Below are 19,232 nucleotides of genomic sequence, written 5' to 3'. Positions count from 1 at the left end.
GCTCACGTCAGCTGTAGTCAGATGACCTAGTTGGTGGTGGGAGAGGCGGTTTTCCTCGCAGGCTCTTTCAATAGTGCATCAAACCGTGCATAGATCTCGTTCAGCCATTCAGGAAGTGTGGTGTCCCTGTCACTGCTGCTTGGTGCAAGCTTGTATTAAGTGACAGCCTGGATGCCCTTCCATAAACTGCATGTATCTTTGGCATTGTAAAAGTGCTTCTGGATCTTGTGTGCAAAGTGGTGCTTTGCTTTTCTGATGGTGCTAAGAGTGTGGCTCCGGCTGTCCTGAGAACAGATCCTGAGGCAGATACTCTGGCCCTGATTAAATTTGGGGTGAGGGTGGGGGGGTGCTGACCATGAAATTCACCAAGCAGTCATAATTTCATGATTATCAAAAACTTAATACCTCTCTGTAGTCATAAAATCATTAACTAAAAGAATAATTAAGTGAAAGAATAAATATTATTTTGAAGTTTCCCAAATTGTCAGATAAAGGGAATAGGTTTAACAGGTCTGGCAAGTCCTCAGGTAACGTATTCTGTGATTTGCATTGCGTGATGCACAATCAAGCCTAAGCAATTCATAGCCCTGTATGACATAAAGCCAGCATTAGACCACAAGCCTGAAAGAGGGTCTGGAAACACCAGACTACGAGAGGATGAATAAATTTCATATTACCGTACTGCTGAGGTTGAAATGCATTTGCTTACAATTAGTGTCATTTCCCTAAAGAACTGTTATCAGATTTTGAGTGAGGTAAAGGCGGAGGTGAAGAACGTGCTGATGTTGGGACGGCAGACTGCGGAGAATCCCAAAGATCTGCAGAGCCGACTCACTGCACTCAAGCTGCTGTACAATGAGCTGGGAGCACAGGTCAGCTAATCAGCACCCTGCATTCTCCTGCCCTCGCTCGGCACTCATTTCTGAGTCCAGTTCATTCGGCTAGTTCAAGTGGTGACAAAGTGCTTACAGTGATTTACAAAATAGAAAATAAATAACCAAATACAATAGTTAATATGGGGAAAATATTTAATATATTACTTCAAAGAAAGTAAGGGAGATTTCTTTCTATAAAGCACACATTGCTATATAATTGCATGATACTTTTTTGAAATAGGGTTTATCTATTAACTGGAGATGAGCAATTCCATTGCTCTACTGGTTGAGCTATGGGAGCGAGACGACAGTTAACAAGTGCAGTTGAGGAACACAGAGAGAGGCGTGCGAGCAGGCGACTCTGACACTGCATCCTGACCAGACATCAACGTCACATTGACACTGTGGTGGACCAGATGCCTGTGTTCAGTTAACGACTGGTTACCTACCAACAGGTTTTAACCTCCTGGTCATCTGTTTACAGGTGACAGCTGAGAAGAAGGAGCTGGAGCATTATATGGCATTGTCAGAAAAACTCCAGGAAGAAGTGGCCAGTCTCACAGAATGGCTGGCCACCACCGACGCTGAACTAACACACAGATGCAATGTGAATTTCATGCCCAGCAATCTAGATTCAGAACTGGCATGGGCTAAGGTAGGAGGGCCTCACACATAGCCATGACAGTCAGATCAGTCCGTCTCAGTTGTGAATGGCGGCTTTCTCACCTCTCAGGTCATACAAAGGGAGACAGAAAACCGGCAGAAGCAGCTTCTTGGTGCGCTGGTCATCGCTGCCGACCTGAAGGTCCTGCTTTATGGAAAAAACTGTGCTGTGGAAGACAGGGTCTTTTTGCTGACATGCAACTGGAAAACTGTGATGTCCCACTTCAGGGAATGGCTCCGCTTGCTGCTGGTGAGTGTACATTAGGTCAAGTAGTCAAATAAAGCTTTACTGACATCTCAGGCCTGTGAAATGCACAATGAAACGGAATGACGTTCCTGTCGAACCCACAGTGCAACATTCATGACAGGACAGAAAGTAAAGTACTAAAAACATAATGATGGAATCATTTGCGTGGTGCAAAAAACATTAGTCATCAATAATTTAAGAAGCACAATGAACAGACACAGCGTGCTGTTTATGGGGCCTGTGGGGCAGGTGCTTTAGCGCTTAGCGGCCTGGCCGTTGTTGGAGAATGTGCTGTTTATGGGGCCTGTGGAGCAGGTGCTTTAGCGCTTAGCGCTTAGCGCTTAGCGGCCTGGCCGTTGTTGGAGAATGTGCTGTGCATGGGCCCTGTGCTCTGCTCTTACTGTCATTCCCACAAATACGGGTATAAGCCGTGTTCATTTTGGCAAGAATTTTTAATGTAGTTTAAGTCTTAGTTAATGAAAATTAAGTAGTTGGATTAAAGTCACATTTTAGTCTTTTGTTTTTGTTTTAGTTAAGATTTAGTCAGTGGAACTCAGGTTTAATTTCAGTCTAATTTTAGTTGATTTTTTAGTCATAATTTTCTCAGACAGGTTAATGATACTGAAATGGATTTTGCTGAAGGAAATTTCTTCTGGCTGTATAAATTCCCTTGAGAAGCAAACATACCTAATACATATGCATACCTTATACATACACATACCTTATACATACGCATACCTTATACATACGCACAGCTTATACATACGCATACCTTATACATACGCATACCTTATACATACGCACAGCTTATACATACGCATACCTTATACATACACATACCTTATACATACGCATACCTTATACATACGCATACCTTATACATACGCATACCTTATACATAAGCACAGCTTATACATACGCATACCTTATAGATACGCATACCTTATACATACGCACAGCTTATACATACGCATACCTTATACATACGCATACCTTATACATACGCACAGCTTATACATACGCATACCTTATACATACGCATACCTTATACATAAGCACAGCTTATACATACGCATACCTTATACATACGCATACCTTATACATACGCATACCTTATACATACGCACAGCTTATACATACGCATACCTTATACATACGCATACCTTATACATAAGCACAGCTTATACATACGCATACCTTATACATATGCATACCTTATACATACGCATACCTTATACATACGCACAGCTTATACATACGCACACCTTATACATACGCACAGCTTATACATACGCATACCTTATACATACGCATACCTTATACATACGCACAGCTTATACATACGCATACCTTATACATACGCATACCTTATACATACGCACAGCTTATACATACGCATACCTTATACATACGCATACCTTATACATACGCACAGCTTATACATACGCATACCTTATACATACGCATACCTTATACATACGCACAGCTTATACATACGCATACCTTATACATACGCATACCTTATACATATGCACAGCTTATACATACGCATACCTTATACATACGCATACCTTATACATAAGCACAGCTTATACATACGCATACCTTATACATACGCATACCTTATACATAAGCACAGCTTATACATATGCATACCTTATGCATAACCATACATTATAAATAAGCACATCTTATACATACGCATACCTTATACATAAGCACAGCTTATACATATGTATACCTTATACATAACCATACTTATATGCTTAATCATTTAGGTTGGGAATGTGTTACTGACTTGCCATACTTGTTTCATATATAAAAATGAATGCCCAAAGTTTGTTAGAAAAGTGCAAAATAATCATATTTCTTTCACAGGTCATATTTATTTTCTGCATACATCAACAACACATACTTATATTTTTCCCTGTGTCATTTTTGCTATTAGGGCATTGAAACACCCGTCACGTTTAACTGTATGGCCATTTTATACTGTAATAATTTAACTTTATTAAAGCATCAAAACATCTATCGAACATCCATTTAACTGTGTGCAAAACCTGTCTTCACAATTTACAATAAGCCTTCTTCAAAAACAGGAAGTACAGAATACAGTAAAACTGCTGAAACAACAAAAAGGGACATTAGTGTGGCATTTAGGGCTAAGCATTAATCTTAGGTGTCTTTCCACCTGTTTACTAGATACAGCTTACTTATCTGGGTTTAGTTTCAGGAAGGCACTTCTCTCCAAGATGACCCTTGCACACATATGTGTGTGTGTGTGTGTGCGTGTGTGTTTCCCTGAACACTAAAGACAGTTCATAAACAAATTGAACTTTTTGCACCTTTTTAAACTCCTCCCTTTGGTTTTGCCTCACCCGGTGTCTCGCGCTCTCACTGGCTGTGGCTCAGCACTGCACTCTTTGCCAGTTGCACATTTCACACCAACAGAATTTGGCGTCACCCACAGGTCCAGATATTTTGCCTGCTAGTTATCTGACGGGTGCCTGTGGCACATCAGCGACTCCGTCGGGTCACGTTGTAAACAGTTCACACACAGCAATTGAGCACTGATTTGCCAGCGCCAATCGCACACGATTTATCTCCTATCTGAGGTTTTTGCTGGCAATTTCTAAAAACGCAACAAAAAATCGGGGCTAAAACCATGTAGCATTAACTAAGCTGGCCTTTGCACAGACATGCACCAAGCGGGAAAAACAAATCCAATGAGAGGGATGCATGGAGACAGTGAGAACTGTTACGTTCACTTGCAGGTTTATGCGTATGTAAAGGACTGGTTAAAAGCATAACAACCAGTGTATCACTATGACCACTGTGATCTAGGTTGTCTGCCCAAACAGAGCCAGCAATTTCATCTAGTCTTTACTCGTCAGAGCACAACAAACAGATATTTCACTGTAATTTTTGTTGTCAAACATTTTTTCATTTACATCATTTCAATTTAGTCATGAAATAAAAGGTTGTCAAATAATTATCATCAAAATTTTCGTTGACAAAATAAACACTGGGTATAAGTTGGTATGTGACCAGTGTGTTCTGGGTGCATGTTGTGACTATCATTACACATTTTTTACTGACGCAAACTTATCCATAGTGCTCCCAGGACAAGACATCTTTGAGGAAAACGACATTAGCAATCTCTCCCCAGTGGTACCAGTACCACAGGCAGAATGGTGACCTTCTGCAGTGGGTGGATAACATTGAACGGAGTTATATGGAACTGCTGGCCTCCCAGCGGAGTAGAAGGTAAAGGACCAACTGCTCATACTTCCTGTTCATTTAATTTAACTAGAATCTTCTCCAAAATGTCCTGCTGGTGCACGGTGGATTCCTGGGCTGCCAGCACGTCATATCCTCTTTTAATGTTTCTCATATTATGACATGAATATACACTAGATATATAGTTGCAAAACTCGACGGTGATTTTCAACGATGAAATATGCTTCTATACCAGGAATCCATGATGGACGTGAACCTCATGCCACTGAGGGGCCTGTACTCCCCAGGCCTGAAGCACATCACCCCGCACCGGTAGTGGGGCTGCTCGTATAGGAGCCAGTTGCGTCCATGACTTGGCAGGACGTGCAGCTGGTCCAGCGGTAATGCAGTCATCTATCATCTCCATCATCTGACTCTCAATGTTCTCTCTCTTCTAGATCCTTATCCTACACGATCCTCTGCACAGTTTAAAGAACATTTAATTCACTACATTTCAAATTGTGAGAGCAATATAATGATGAACTTAATCAGCATATTTATGAATTTATTTTTTTATTCTTCGGGCAGCATGGTATGTTGGACTAGTGCCAGCTCTGAAAATAATGTAAACAGTTCCCTCTTTTAGTCATGTATTGTGGTGCTATTGTGTTGTATGTAATGTCATGTGTAGTGTTAATGTTTATTGTTGTAAACAGTGCTCTGTGTGTCTGTACCCACTGTGTGTTGTTGGAGTGACCAGGACGGTCAGCACAGTGAGCAGTGTGTGTTAGGAGCAGCTGATGCTTGGTGTTTGTGTTCGGTTCTGTTAATGCAAATAAAGAGCGCTCCCTTTTATATAAAGCTGTTTTGTCTGCTTCCTACGGCTGCCATGCCTGCGTCTGCTGGTTACTACAATATGTAGTTATATAGTCTCTATTTACCATCCATGTGTAAAACTTTAACAGTAACAATGTTACACAGCTTACCATGGGGATCATGCAGCAGCATCCTGCAGTTGGGTTACTCGCTCCTCCTCCTACAAGTAACAGCACATACAGCATGAGCTTACTGCACCTGCTGCTGCATTCATAAGAGCAACAACCAAAGTTTCTGCCCTTGTAGAAGACGATCTGTAATTAAACAAGCAGTACTGTCATTCTGGATCCTGTATAGACATAACCATTCAGTCAGTGACGCGGAATACCTGGCATGGATGGTGACAAGTGACGTAGCTGCACACGCCCTGTGTGTTGCCGCTTAGTGCGAGAAAACATGGGAGACATCGTGCAGGGAGGACCGGCCCGCATGAGGGGGAAGTGCAGATGGAATGGCGGAGCTGTTACTTCGGCTGTTTGGTCCAATAAACAAGCCCTCAACCCTGCGACAAATCGGGGTGGTGGTCGTTGTTCTTTCACACACCCAGCACCCAGGTGACAAGCCTTCGGAAGGCGGGAGTGTGGTGATAAATCTCCCTTGTCCAGTCAGAAGGTAATAATCACAGTGGCGCCCAAACAGGGACCAAGGGCAATGGCCTGTCTGGAGGATCAACATTGCAGACGAGGGAAGCCTGATGCCTGCATGGTAGCTTCCGTTACGCCCATGGTAAGAAAAAAACAGCCAGTGGACAATCTTTTTTTTTTGTGAGTCTTGTCGCACCGCAAACGAAGAGATCAGCTTGGTGGATATTTTTTGTTGTTGTCTTGCTTTTTTGTTTTGTTTGCTTGCACACCTGGTGAAGCGCATGGTCTTTTGACCGGGGGTCCCTCTCCAGCACTGCGATGAATTCACAGTTTACTGCAGATATTTGTGCAGCAGGGGGCTCGCGCGGTTTCTGGATGGACTGACATGGCCTGGTGATATATCTTGATATTTCTCCTTTTTTCCTTTACTTTTTGTCTTCTTCAGTCTGGGCTGCGTTTGGTCTCATAAAAGGGGGAAACACTGGTACGCAGGAACCTGTATTGAAAAGCGCACTGTCATCACTGTTTTCTTTTCTTTTTGCTGAATGGATTTGCTCAGGCTTACTGATAGGGACACTGATGTCATTCTCACTGAGCAGCTTACCTTTGCTTTTCCCTAGCCACTCTTTGTTTTACCTAGCTATCTGGTGGCGACAGACATTTCCTACGCCCACCATGGACAGACTTACTGCCCCTGCAGTGGACGTTGGGGCTCGCCGAGGACTCTTTACCCAACTGTGGACATACAAGTACAGGTAGACATGCTACATGGTTGTTTAGACGACTCAGTTAATTTGCTGATGGACTTGCCTATACAGCTTCAAGCTCAGCGCACTGAGGCCAGAAACCCTGGAATTGTCGCAGGGCTACTGACAGGTAGCAGTGGCCAATGAATCTTGTCCTAAGACTGCTTTTGCCTCACATTGCGGGCTATACCAATTATGGGTTCTACCTTTCGGTCTCTGTAATGCACCGGTGACTTTTCAGTGGCTGATGCAGTCTGTCTTAGCGGAGCTGGTACACAAGATCTGTGCAGTCTACCAGGACATCATGGTTTCACCTACGCTAGACAAACATGTAAAAAATCTTCGGGCAGTACTATTGTGGCTACAGGAGGCGGGTCTAAAACTCGCGTTCGGGTCCCAAATAGAACTAACTACTTAATACAGTCAATAACATGGAATACCTGGCATGGATGTCAGGCGTTCGGGTCCCAAATAGAACTAACCACTTAATACAGTCAGTAACATGGAATAGATGGCATGGATGCCAGGCGTTCGGGTCCCAAATAGAACTAACCACTTAATACAGTCAGTAACATGGAATACCTGGCATGGATGCCAGGCGTTCGGGTCCCAAATAGAACTAACCGCTTAATACAGTCAGTAACATGGAATACCTGGCATGGATGTCAGGCGTTCGGGTCCCAAATAGAACTAACCGCTTAATACAGTCAGTAACATGGAATACCTGGCATGGATGTCAGGCGTTCGGGTCCCAAATAGAACTAACCGCTTAATACAGTCAGTAACATGGAATACCTGGCATGGATGTCAGGTATCTGGGTTCCGAACAGAAGTGTTCTCTCCCAGACTTGCATTAACTTTCCCAGCTCACTGAACTGTGATATCTGGCATCTGAAGACCTCATGGGCATCCCAGATGACCGGGAATAAATTTTCCAGTATAAGGTTTATGTCATCTTTGAATACTCCTTAGTGAACTACACTACCATAAGGAAAACAAGCTTAACTTTAGCATAGCTCAGTGATTCTGAATTCATGTGTTGAAGAACTCACACATTCTGCTTGTTTTCAGTAAAATGATCTGAAACCTTGTAAATTTCTGAAAAAGCTAAACTTACTTCTTGTGTATGCACAAGCGTTGTGCAAATATGACATCATTACTCATACATTATGGAAAGAGAATTTCTTGTATTTTCAAAACACAAAGATGCTGAACATCAAAATTACATAACATTTTTATGAAGTCAAAAACAAATTACAAAACAAAAGTTGGTATTTAAAATACATACTTTAAACATGTATCAGAAATACTGCTGATCAAATGACTGATAATCTCATTATTTATATACGGGATTTGTTTTCCCTTTGCGACTGGGAATTAACTTATTTCATTATTACATTACAGAACATAAACTGTGCTAAATTTATTTTAGGTATCATAGCATCTTTTTATTAAAAGAGGAAGAGATATTCTTTACAGCTTAAAAAACAGAATAGAGACAATAAAAAGTAAAGACGTTGGTTGGATCAACTGTAGTATTTCAGTACTGCTACTAGATGGCAGTACATGACTGTAAGTGATTACTAGCATTGTTTTTGCTTTTAAATTTTTTTTGTTTGCTAAATCGTTCAAGCATCTTTTTTCTCTCTCGAGTCTCGATACTATAATAAAACAATTATGATCATTGTGAGAGAAGTAATTCTGAAGAAATAACTAGCAGCATGACGTGACTTTTACTTTCATATAATCAGTGTTGGATGATGATGCTACTGAACCAAATCCGATCATCAGGTTCCCTCTTCACCTTTAGGAAATGCAACTCTAACCCGATGCCACTTATCTTCCTTGAATGTTCTTAGGTTTCACTTCTGGTCCTTGAATAGTCTTATTAGGTTCTTGCTTTGTTAGAAGCTGTGTAGCTCCTGCTCCAGTGCTGCTCCAGTGCTGCTTACTCTCGTACCTGGACATTCACTGGAAGCTCAGCCAAGCTGCACTTTTGCCTGTATGCTCCTTAACACCATGAATGCTTGCGATGTGTGTTTAGTAGGATCTACTAATTATGTAAATGTAATGTAAATATAATGTAATGTGTCAGCCAGGCCCAAGAGTTTCACTGGGGGACGCGGCTGGAAAGGAGTGTCACCAGAATGCCATGGAAGGGCGGGTGGGGGTGACGGTACAAGGTGCTGCCCAGGGGACAAGCGGCAGGGGACAAGTGGCAGGGCGACACAGCAGAGAAGGCAGAAGACGCAGCCACAAGCCACGCAGTATGTGGCTTTTAGATTTGGGAGAGGGTTACCCCTGCAGCCACCCTGTGTCCCTGGGGAAAACAACACTATATTTAATGGAAAATTTATAGAATTCTATTAGGTTTTACATTTACAAATACATTCACCAGAAAGCAAAAGTAATTGACAAGTTGTTTAACTTTTTAATATTTGTTGCACTGGAAGATAAATGATACCTTTAGCTTTAAATGTCACTAATTGTTTGACTCCTGGCTTAGGGGAACTTCTGGTTGGACTGTTCAGCTCTGCCTTAAAGGATTAAATGGAAGCACATGATGATCTGTCTTGTGATTTCACTGGGAACTCTGGTCACTTGCTCAGCGGCTGACATTCTTCTTGCCATTTCCCCCATGACTCTGGCTTCCCTCTGTCTCGTGGCGTGATGGCATCTCCAAGGCTTGAAACCTTCTGCTGCTCTAACAGAGACACATCCACCGACTTCATCGTCAGCTTCCAGGATCATTTTTTCAGCGCGATTTGCATTGGCAGTGGCAGCGTCAGCCTCATTTTTTCCGTCCTGCAGATTTTGCCAAAAAGGAAGGGCTACAGGCACCTGGGACAGCATCCGCTCTCCAAGCCTGCATCCTCACCAAGAATACTGCTCATTATCAGCCTGTGTGATATTCTGGGATGTGCAGGTGAGGCATGAACAATTTTTTGACGTTACCTGGATTTCCCTCCCCTTTAAATGACACTATGACATAGGGTTAGAGTTAGAGTTAGGACAATAGGGTTAGAGTTAGAGTTTGTACATAGGCTCAAAGTCTGCTGAAATCAAGCAAACAAAAATGTGGTAGATGTGACCTCAGATGTAAATGCATAATTTAATAAATAAGTGGCATTAGGTTATAATTACACAATAAACTTTTATCAATGAGTATGCACCAATCTGTCATATGTAGCATTAAATCATTCATTTCTTCAGCATACCCAGTCCTATGGCCATTGAAGATGTAGTATTTGTCTTTCCTTATTTCATGAGTTGTATGAATGTTTATGCGAAAACTATCCTCAGATTTTCAAACCACTTTGTCTGACAGCATCTAATCAGCATCTAATCATCCAAGATTTGGATGCTTATGGAGGTGCGCAGTTGTTGATTGATTATAAAGATGTCCTCCTTTACATTTACAGTGGGACCCTCATATCTAGGGTTTCAGTAACCGCAGTTTCAGTTATCCACAGACTACCACGCCAAGCAAGTACAGGCTGTAACATGGTGAAATCCACCAGTCCAGTCGTGCCCAGTAAATTATTCCTCTGCCTTTGTCCTGACACCCACGCTTATTTGCAAAAGTCTCATTTAGTCTGCCTCTTGCAGTTCACTGATTGCATTTGTTACTGCATTATCATAATGTAGGCCTATGTCTTGTTGCTGCATTATCATAATGTAGGCCAATGTTTTATTGCTGCATTATCATAATGTAGGCCTATGTCTTGTTGCTGCATTGTCATAATGTGGGCCTATGTTCTGTTGCTGCATTATCATAATGTAGGCCTATGTTCTGTTGCTGCATTATCATAATGTAGGCCTATGTTTTGAAAATGAATAAAAAGCATGATTTTCATTGATCCATCATCCCTTGATACAGATTTTTTTCTTTGTTTTATTGTCTCTTGAGAATAAGGCTAAAATATCAGAATCTCTTTCGAGAGAGAGAGAACGAGAGAGAGAGTGAGTAAGTACAGCGCAGTACTGTATAGTAATGCAAATTCTACTTTATTGTTGGTAATATATTATCGGGCGCAATTTATCAAATAACCTTCACCTTACGTAAGTACATAAAAATGACGTTATATATGGTTCGCATGGATGGTTCGCTTTTACTCGCAGTTTGTCATCCACCATTGGTCTTGAAACGAATCACCCGGAGATACTGGGGCTCTGCTGTACTTTTTTTTGCAGGCACATCTGCCCAAAACGACATACAAGTGAGACAAATGGCAGATTACTAACATACATGCTGTCAAGGAGTCAACCGAGCATAAGTGCAGCTAGGCTGAGCCTCTAATGAAAGCCCAGATACACGTGTAAGCTGTATTGGAGCAGGAGCTACACAACAGCTACACAACCAAAAACCAAAAGCTTCTAACAAAGGAAGAACCTAATAAGACCATTCAAGGACCAGAAGTGCAACATTAAGAACATTCTAGAAATATAGAAAGGAGTCAGGTCATGTTAAAGGTAAAGATCATGTGAGGTGACCCAGTTGTGTCCATAAAACATTATGTTAGCTCTGGGTTAAGGACACAAGCCTGGAGGTCTGGCAATTTCCCAACTGAAGGGAAAAACTCACTCTAAACATACATGTTCTTCAGTCTCATATGTGACTGGCTAACTGACTGGTCTGCATTAAAATGTACTAAATTTACATAAATTAAAAAGAAATATGTAAATAAAGCAGAATCCTTCCAATTTAAAGCTAAACAGTATTGGATTTTTTCTGAGACTGAAGAAATTTTCTCTACTACTATATATATATAATTTTTACAAGCAGATGAGGTTCATGAAGGAAATATACAATTTGGTCATGGAATTTACATTCACTACTTTTCCATTGCTTAACTAGTCCAATCATTAAAGGGGAAAATATATTAAGGCTGCATAGCTGCATAGCTGGTTCTATAGCCCAAGGGGGTAACAGACGTATCTCGTGTGAAGTCACGACTGGAAGATATTCTAGGTAGCCTGATATTCTCTTTCCAAGCATCAGAACTCATTGGGTGAGGAAGACTGGGCGGATATAAGCCATATTAAACAAGGGGAACCACTATATAAAAAGTTTTATAGATGGCCATTTAATATTTCCATTACGGAATTTCCAGTAAACAAGGTTAAGCGAAACATTTCATACTTCAGCACAAAGCAAAAATGATGGTGTGGGAATTCCCTTTTAATCATTACCATCTTTTTTTTATTTGCTATTTTCCCTTCTTTTCCCTCCTTCTAATTGAGCTCTGGCACTTTAAGTATATCTCACAGAGATTTTCACTAAGCAAATGTCCAAACAGGTCCATGCCGTACTATGTCTTAGGTAAATCTATGCATTATTTCAGAAAAACTGGAATTGATAAAGAAAAATGGCCCATAATGTCAAGCAATTGAAAGAAAAAAATCTTTTGTTTTTATAATGTGTCCTGGTCACAGTACATGAACGAGAGGACCATGAGGTAAATATGCATTTACTATATGACTGACTCATTTACGTGTGTGAGTGTGACCCTGTGCTGGTGATTGTATGGATGGATGAGTGAAATCAAGGCAGATTCCCAGACTCGGTTGCCTCTGGGGTGGGACAGTGATGGCCCAGTATAGAGATGATAGCTCACCATGCCTGTTCCTCAGGTGTCATTTTCAGGTCGTCCATATGGTTGGGCCTCCCCGACCTTGTGAGCCAAATCTCTGTCACCCCAGGCTCTGGTGTCTGGCCAGAGGCGTTCTGTGTGGGCAGTGCTGTGAGTATCTGACCACCTCTCGGTCATCGCTTGCACATAGTTGCATAAATGGGGAAAAAGTCATTGTGGAAAAAAAATTGCCATGCATTTGCATAAAGAATTTACACTTACTATATTTCATTTGCTTGAATTGAAATACTTTAATTAATGTCCACATTGTTCCGATGGACAAAAAAGACATATTATATGAAACTACAATACTCATTGAGGAGGACAGTATGTGCCAGGTTTCATTTCTGCCCATTTCACTCACATTTTGATACATCAGTTTGTGTCACTTACTGCAAACTAACAGTTCTGGGGGCACCTTTGGCTTGCTTCACATTTGCAGATGTGGATCCAGCTGTTTTTTAGCGCCTCCTTCTGGTGGACTTTCTGCTACGCGGTGGATGTTTATCTAGTGGTGAAAAGATCTGCTGGAATTAGGTACAGTCCTGTCCTTTCCAATGTTAGAATTTTATTAGGTGCCATTCAAGGAAAGACACTTTAAAACACTATGCAAATGTATGTTTTGTACTTTTTAATGCAAATGTAGGTAATTTTTCCCATAATTGATGGTGTTTTTGTCACAATGCATTACTGCTGTTCCACCTCCTGCAGCACCATTGTCTTGTACCACATGATTACTTGGGGCCTGGCCGTGATGCTGTGTGTGGAAGGAGTGGCTATGCTTTACTATCCCTCCATTTATAAGTAGGTGTTTTACACCCACAACCCATTCTCCTCCTGCAATTCACAGAACATTTTAATATCTGCCTTTGCTTTGAACTGCACTTGTGATCTATACTGAAGCCTTGCATCGGACAACATTTGATATATCAGTCTTGGGCCTTCATTTTAGAACATCCCACGGTCCGTTTGTGCTGGTTACAGTGTGACAATCCTCCTTACAGCTGTGAGAATGGCCTACAGCATGCCATCCCTCATTACATCACCACCTATGCACCTCTGCTGTTGGTCCTCTTAGTCAATCCCGTCCTTTTCACCAGGACCGTATCAACTGGTGAGTACTAACCACCATGCACTGGATTAACAGGACAATTCTTTTCTCTTTCTCTACAGCAACCATCTCTCACATTACCATTCAATAGCTGCTTTTCAGAATGTATTATATATCTTAACCTGGCCTGCTTTTTAACTGAACTTTCCAAGATAGCTAGGTTCCAAACATTAGCAAGTTTCAGAAGATATGCAATTAGTCAGACCTGTTAACTTCCCATCCCTCATTGCTAGGCATTTTAAAGTACTGTAAGGACTGATTTTATTTATTTTTTTGCCAATTTAGTTACATCATTACTAAAGAGCCGTCAAGGAATCTATACCGAAAATGAGAGGCGCCTAGGAATGGAGATCAAAATACGATTTTTCAAAATCATGTTGGTTTTCAGCGTGTGGTGAGTCGATAGAGTCAATATTTATTTTCTGATTCAGTTTATAATGCATGCTGTTGCATTACATGTAAAAACAACTTACAAACAGTGAAGGGATGCCTGGTTATTGTAGTGAAGGTGTTCTTGGTGACAAACATACCCATAATAATTAACTGTATAACTACACATATAGTAATCATGTTAATGTTTGCCTGTGTTGTTTGGAAACACTACAAGGTTCATTTGGAAAATGGAAAATGAAACGATTATTCAATGCAGAACAGACACCCTCCAGACTTTTGGGAAAATTGCTAATTACTTTAAATTTTCAGTATCAGTTCACTGCAATGATGTTTGAATAAAAAACAGAATTGAAACTCATTCCCCCTGTTCTGCAGCTGGCTGCCTAACGTCGTAAATGAGGGTCTGCTCTTTTACTTGGAGATGCAGGACGATATTAAAGCTGGGCATCTGAAGAATGTGCGGAATGCTGCCCTCATCACGTGGTTCATCATGGTGACACCAGATTCCTGAACCTTCCTCCCTGTCATTTACCCTGACAGCTTCCTTTGAGAACAAAAGACCAATCTCAAATATTGGAGTAGAAATTAGGTTTCGGAGCTACATTTGTTTTTATACTTCTTGTCAAGCCTGCATGAACAGGTGTAGATCAGTCATATTTTGAGGCTTTTAAGGCTTAAATTACACCCATGTCAGTGTAATACTTGATGAAATTCTAATGTATATTTGTGTGGTAAATGAGTCTAATGATGCCATTTCCAATGACTTATTGTGTATGGCTATAGAGAAAATGTGGTTCTAGCTCTTCTGTGAATGTAGATATTTCTCCATATTTTTAGGGTATCCTAAACCCCATGCAGAGCTTCCTCAATACTCTGGCCTTCCATGGATGGACTGGCTGTGATGTTGACCTGAGGATACAGCGGGCTGCAGAGGTCTCCTGGGACTCGACCTCCACCTCAGTACCCGGTGCAGGGGCATACAATGCTGTGCGGGGCTCCACCATGCACTACGAGAGTCACGTGCAGGAGAACAAGAAGATCATCATCAGTGGGCAGCAGCATTCGGATGCAGTTACTATACTTTCAGAAGGTAGAGGGGGTTTATCAGACGATCGATTCCAGCCTGTTTAGGAACACTTGGAATATCCATTCCCAGAATGACACATTTTGAACACATCTTTTCTATAAAAAAGCCTTCTGAAAAATGTTTATCTGGGATTCCCTGAGAAGCTTCTTTGGCTATCCATGAATGTCATTACTAAAAATTGCTGGAGGCGAAATCTTTGTGGAAGCTAGCATCTTCCTGTCCTTCTATATGTCAGAAAATGCTAAAGAGAAAAAAAGTGTACAGTGATTTTACAAATGAACACAGTAATTAAGTTGTCTTTTTTGCCTTTTTAGGTTCAGATTCTAGTACTACTGAAGTCCACGTTTCCAGTGAGCTGCGAGACTATGAGGGGAGAGATGCAGAAGGAGAGTCACTGGAAGGTTCCGTAAGGCACTAGCTGGAAAAGCAGCAGCATAGCTTCCAGATGCTAACTCCTTAGCAAGAAACTGGGCCTCATTCTGAGCCACTACCATCAAACTCTGAGCCACTGCAGCCTTTAATGCCATATCTAATAAAGCAGGCTCTGCTTTGCCCTCACACATTGCTACTGCTATACGACACTGTCACTCAAATCCATCATGCTCAGCATAGACTGGACTTAGTTAAACTAACTAAGCGGGACAGCTGATCATCCCTTTTGGGATTTTCCATTTCATTGGTAAGATCAGTTCTCTATATCTACCTTTTAAGGCCAGAACGTTTAAAACCCATGAATAAAATATAAAATCAGCAACATTATATTACCAAGTAACACCAAACTTTACAATATCCATTTTTGACTTCTGAACTACCTCACCACAGGCAAAATTAACAGTTAACTTATCCAAATCATCAGTGGAAAGATACAGAATCTGATTTGTCTTTTAACTGACATAAAGCTCATTTTATGTTTAATCTTCTCTAAATGAAACCACCACATTCAAGTAATAAATTTAACATGTTTCCCGCAAACACCTAAAATGATGGTTAATGTGTTTTTTATATAATAAAGATGGAGTAAATCAAATTCAGTTTAAGGGTGCTGGTGATTTCATACCTTTTCAATAACATAAATCAGTTCTCCGTATTAAAAATGTACTTACAATACTGCAAAAATCACATTTGGATGGAAGCAAAAACTTAGGAGTTTAAGAGAACTTGTATTTTCTATACAATGTAAAAAACGAGCCAAAATGAAATGTTTTTGTATTGAACTAAGAGATATTTGTATTCTGTTCAACATACTTAAGAAACCGCCACAGATGCCATAAGAAAGTGACACCCCCACAAAGATGCAACTGCAAATATAGAAAAACAACTAAAGAGACTGACACCTTTTCTAATATCAAAATAGAGCATTTTATTAGAGACAGTGAAATTGACTTACGCCGCAACCTTGTATTGAGGAGAGAAAAACCAGTGTAGCACCTGCTCAACATAGAATTCTTAGAGAACGAACCTCAATCAGACACAAAGTATCACAGCAGAAGCTGTGGCCCAATATCTGGGCATGAGAGTCAGCAAATACTGCCAAAGAATTATTGCTCTTTGCCAGCAGAAAAAAACATAAGCTAATGTTTGACAAAGGGCTTATGCATTGATCTAAACCAGCGCTTCTTGAACAGAGACCTGGGGGAGAATGGAGTGTGCTGGATTCTTCTAATCATATAAAATATATATATATATATATAAGGATTGCCCAGGCTGAACTAACTGTGGTCAGTTTGTACTCCCCAAACAATAGCCCAAATTTATTAAACTTAATTAAATAACTGTCCAATTGCTTGATATTAAGGTAATTCTCAAGGACCGCCAGAATTTTCATTCAAGAAAAGAAAAAAAAGCAGGATGTTCAGCGCTCAATAATTATTACAATAGACAGCTTAATCGTTTTCAAATTAAAAAAAAATAGGTTGGAAAAAACTACCACACAAAATGACCCCCACAGACCTACCTGGTTCCAGAACCACTGCTATAAAAAAATTATTTCAAATAAATAAATGGGATGTAATATGCCTTTGTACTGCCTATGTGCCCAGATAGGCCTCTGTGTAGGGTTTACTGGATAAAAGGACTGCAAACTAAACATGCTTCCCCTGAACACAGCTGTCAGTGGAAAATTCACAAATAGGAAAGTACTAAGGGAGTTTCCTGAAAGCACTGAAGCATTAGAGATCACAGCCAGGTCTCCAAGTCACTGGCTGGAGCTACTGGCCAGACTCCAGTGCCACCTCAGCAAACAGAAACATCCATCCAGCCAGTGCAGGGTCACAAGGTAAACAAGAACTATGCAGTGAAAATGCTACACAAACTCTTAAAGTTCTAAAATGAGTCAGTAGGCTTGTACAGTGATAGACAATAAAGTTATTAGAAGGCTGGGAAAGAAGACTTTACATTTTCCTTTCACTGACATTATATGTTTGGGGAAGAAAAAAAAAAAGATTTCAGTTTAAATTAAGAGCCGAGATGGAATAAAAACCAAAAGGCGAGGATGTGGGTACCTTCAGGATTGGTCAGCATGTGTTTTAATAAGACCAGGGCGGGACACCTGCCCTGCACTCCCAAGATAATCAGCTCTGGGCTGTTCACCACCTCAATAAAAATCCACTGAGGAGTAAAAATAGAATTTACAGAAAACCAGAATCAATTTGAAAAATTTTAGCATTGTCATGTGCAAAGGCAGGTTGGACAACATATGTGGATCCCAAGGCCCAGGTGGAGACGAGTATTTGTACTGCATATAACCACATATACACAGTATATAAATGAGCTTTTACCTAATTTACAAATCTTTACATTCATTAAAATATACATCCATAGAGAGTATATGCGAACCACTCTGTCAATGCAGATGTCCATAAAAGTTTTTTTTAATATTTATTATTACTATTAGCGCATAACATTTGAGTTAGTCTTTGCCATTCTGTTTGTGAGAAAATTAAGATGCAGAATAATCCCCCCCCCCCAAAAAAAAAAATACACCTCAGATTTGTGCCTTTTGCGGCTAACACAAGTCCAGGAGTTTAAAACGTAAATGGAGGAAAAAAGAGAAAGAAGCATTTTAAGAATTCCTCAAAAAAGTCCTGAAAAGGGTGATATGAAGATGCTGCTGGGCTTTTAAAAAATGAGGCGCGTAAGCACCAGCAGGGGGTCCACCAAAAAAACAATGACAACAGAACAAAGCACCTTCCCCTTTTTGGGTAACCTCTTGCAAGAACTGAACTGGGCAGATGGGGCCTGCTGCAGTCTCGTGTGAAGACCACGCTTCACTTTGGTCAATCATTCTTCTCCAGCAGGGACGACCCCATCAGACTGCTCGTGTGTTGGTATGGCTCACTCGCTCACTCGTACTGTAGCATCCAGATGACAGGCTGCTGCACATCTGGTCTTCAGAGGGGAGCTCGCTCTGTTTTGGTTTCATGGATTTGATTTCAGATTATTATTATTATTATTTGGCACAGCCATTTTGAATTCAATCCTGTTCTTCAGCTTCCATCCCAGCAGGGCCACCCATCCCATAGTGTAGCCTGCTCTGCTGAGGAAAAGGCTCTTTCGGACCATTGTTGAAAGTTCCACCGTTTCAACATCTGAAATCACCAAGACTTCCAGGAGACATTGTAAGACACCAACCATGATCCATCTTCAAAGTCAATGCACAGATGCTATTTCCAAAGATTCAGAACACAAACCTGATGAAAGAAAAGTTAAACAATTTATTTCATTTAAGTTGTTGTTGTTCAATTTATTTCTATTGATTGTACTAGATAAGCAACTTATGGGTAACCTTCATAACATACA

At 40.8% G+C, this 19,232-nt stretch overlaps 2 protein-coding genes across 3 annotated transcripts in view; one reads left to right on the top strand and one right to left on the bottom strand.

The window, feature by feature from the left end:
- Nucleotides 1-9,807: 9,807 nt before the first annotated feature.
- On the top strand, nt 9,808-16,648 carry LOC111851509 (G-protein coupled receptor 143-like). Of its 2 annotated transcripts, none has more exons than XM_023826501.2 (9): nt 9,808-10,136; nt 12,845-12,954; nt 13,286-13,380; nt 13,555-13,647; nt 13,848-13,957; nt 14,240-14,348; nt 14,723-14,840; nt 15,185-15,437; nt 15,749-16,648. In XM_023826501.2, exons 1-9 carry the CDS (start codon nt 9,881-9,883, stop codon nt 15,850-15,852), a joined length of 1,248 nt encoding a protein of 415 aa, XP_023682269.1. In that variant the 5' UTR covers nt 9,808-9,880; the 3' UTR covers nt 15,853-16,648. The 2 variants fall into 2 exon arrangements, with proteins under 2 accessions (XP_023682269.1, XP_072556435.1); XM_072700334.1 differs by having other exon boundaries at nt 9,994-10,892; nt 11,029-12,954.
- A 121-nt stretch (nt 16,649-16,769) lies between these two features.
- LOC111851508 (F-box-like/WD repeat-containing protein TBL1X) overlaps nt 16,770-19,232 on the bottom strand; it is a 35,687-nt gene continuing 33,224 nt past the window's right edge. The window contains exon 16 of the mRNA XM_023826498.2: nt 16,770-19,123. Within this exon, the coding sequence (XP_023682266.1) occupies nt 19,097-19,123 (27 nt within the window). The 3' untranslated portion in view covers nt 16,770-19,096. The remainder of the gene's footprint in view (nt 19,124-19,232) is intronic.

The sequence above is a fragment of the Paramormyrops kingsleyae genome, chromosome 16 (assembly GCF_048594095.1).
Source record: "Paramormyrops kingsleyae isolate MSU_618 chromosome 16, PKINGS_0.4, whole genome shotgun sequence".
NCBI lineage: Eukaryota > Metazoa > Chordata > Actinopteri > Osteoglossiformes > Mormyridae > Paramormyrops > Paramormyrops kingsleyae.
This window is presented reverse-complemented; position numbering and strand designations above follow the sequence as displayed.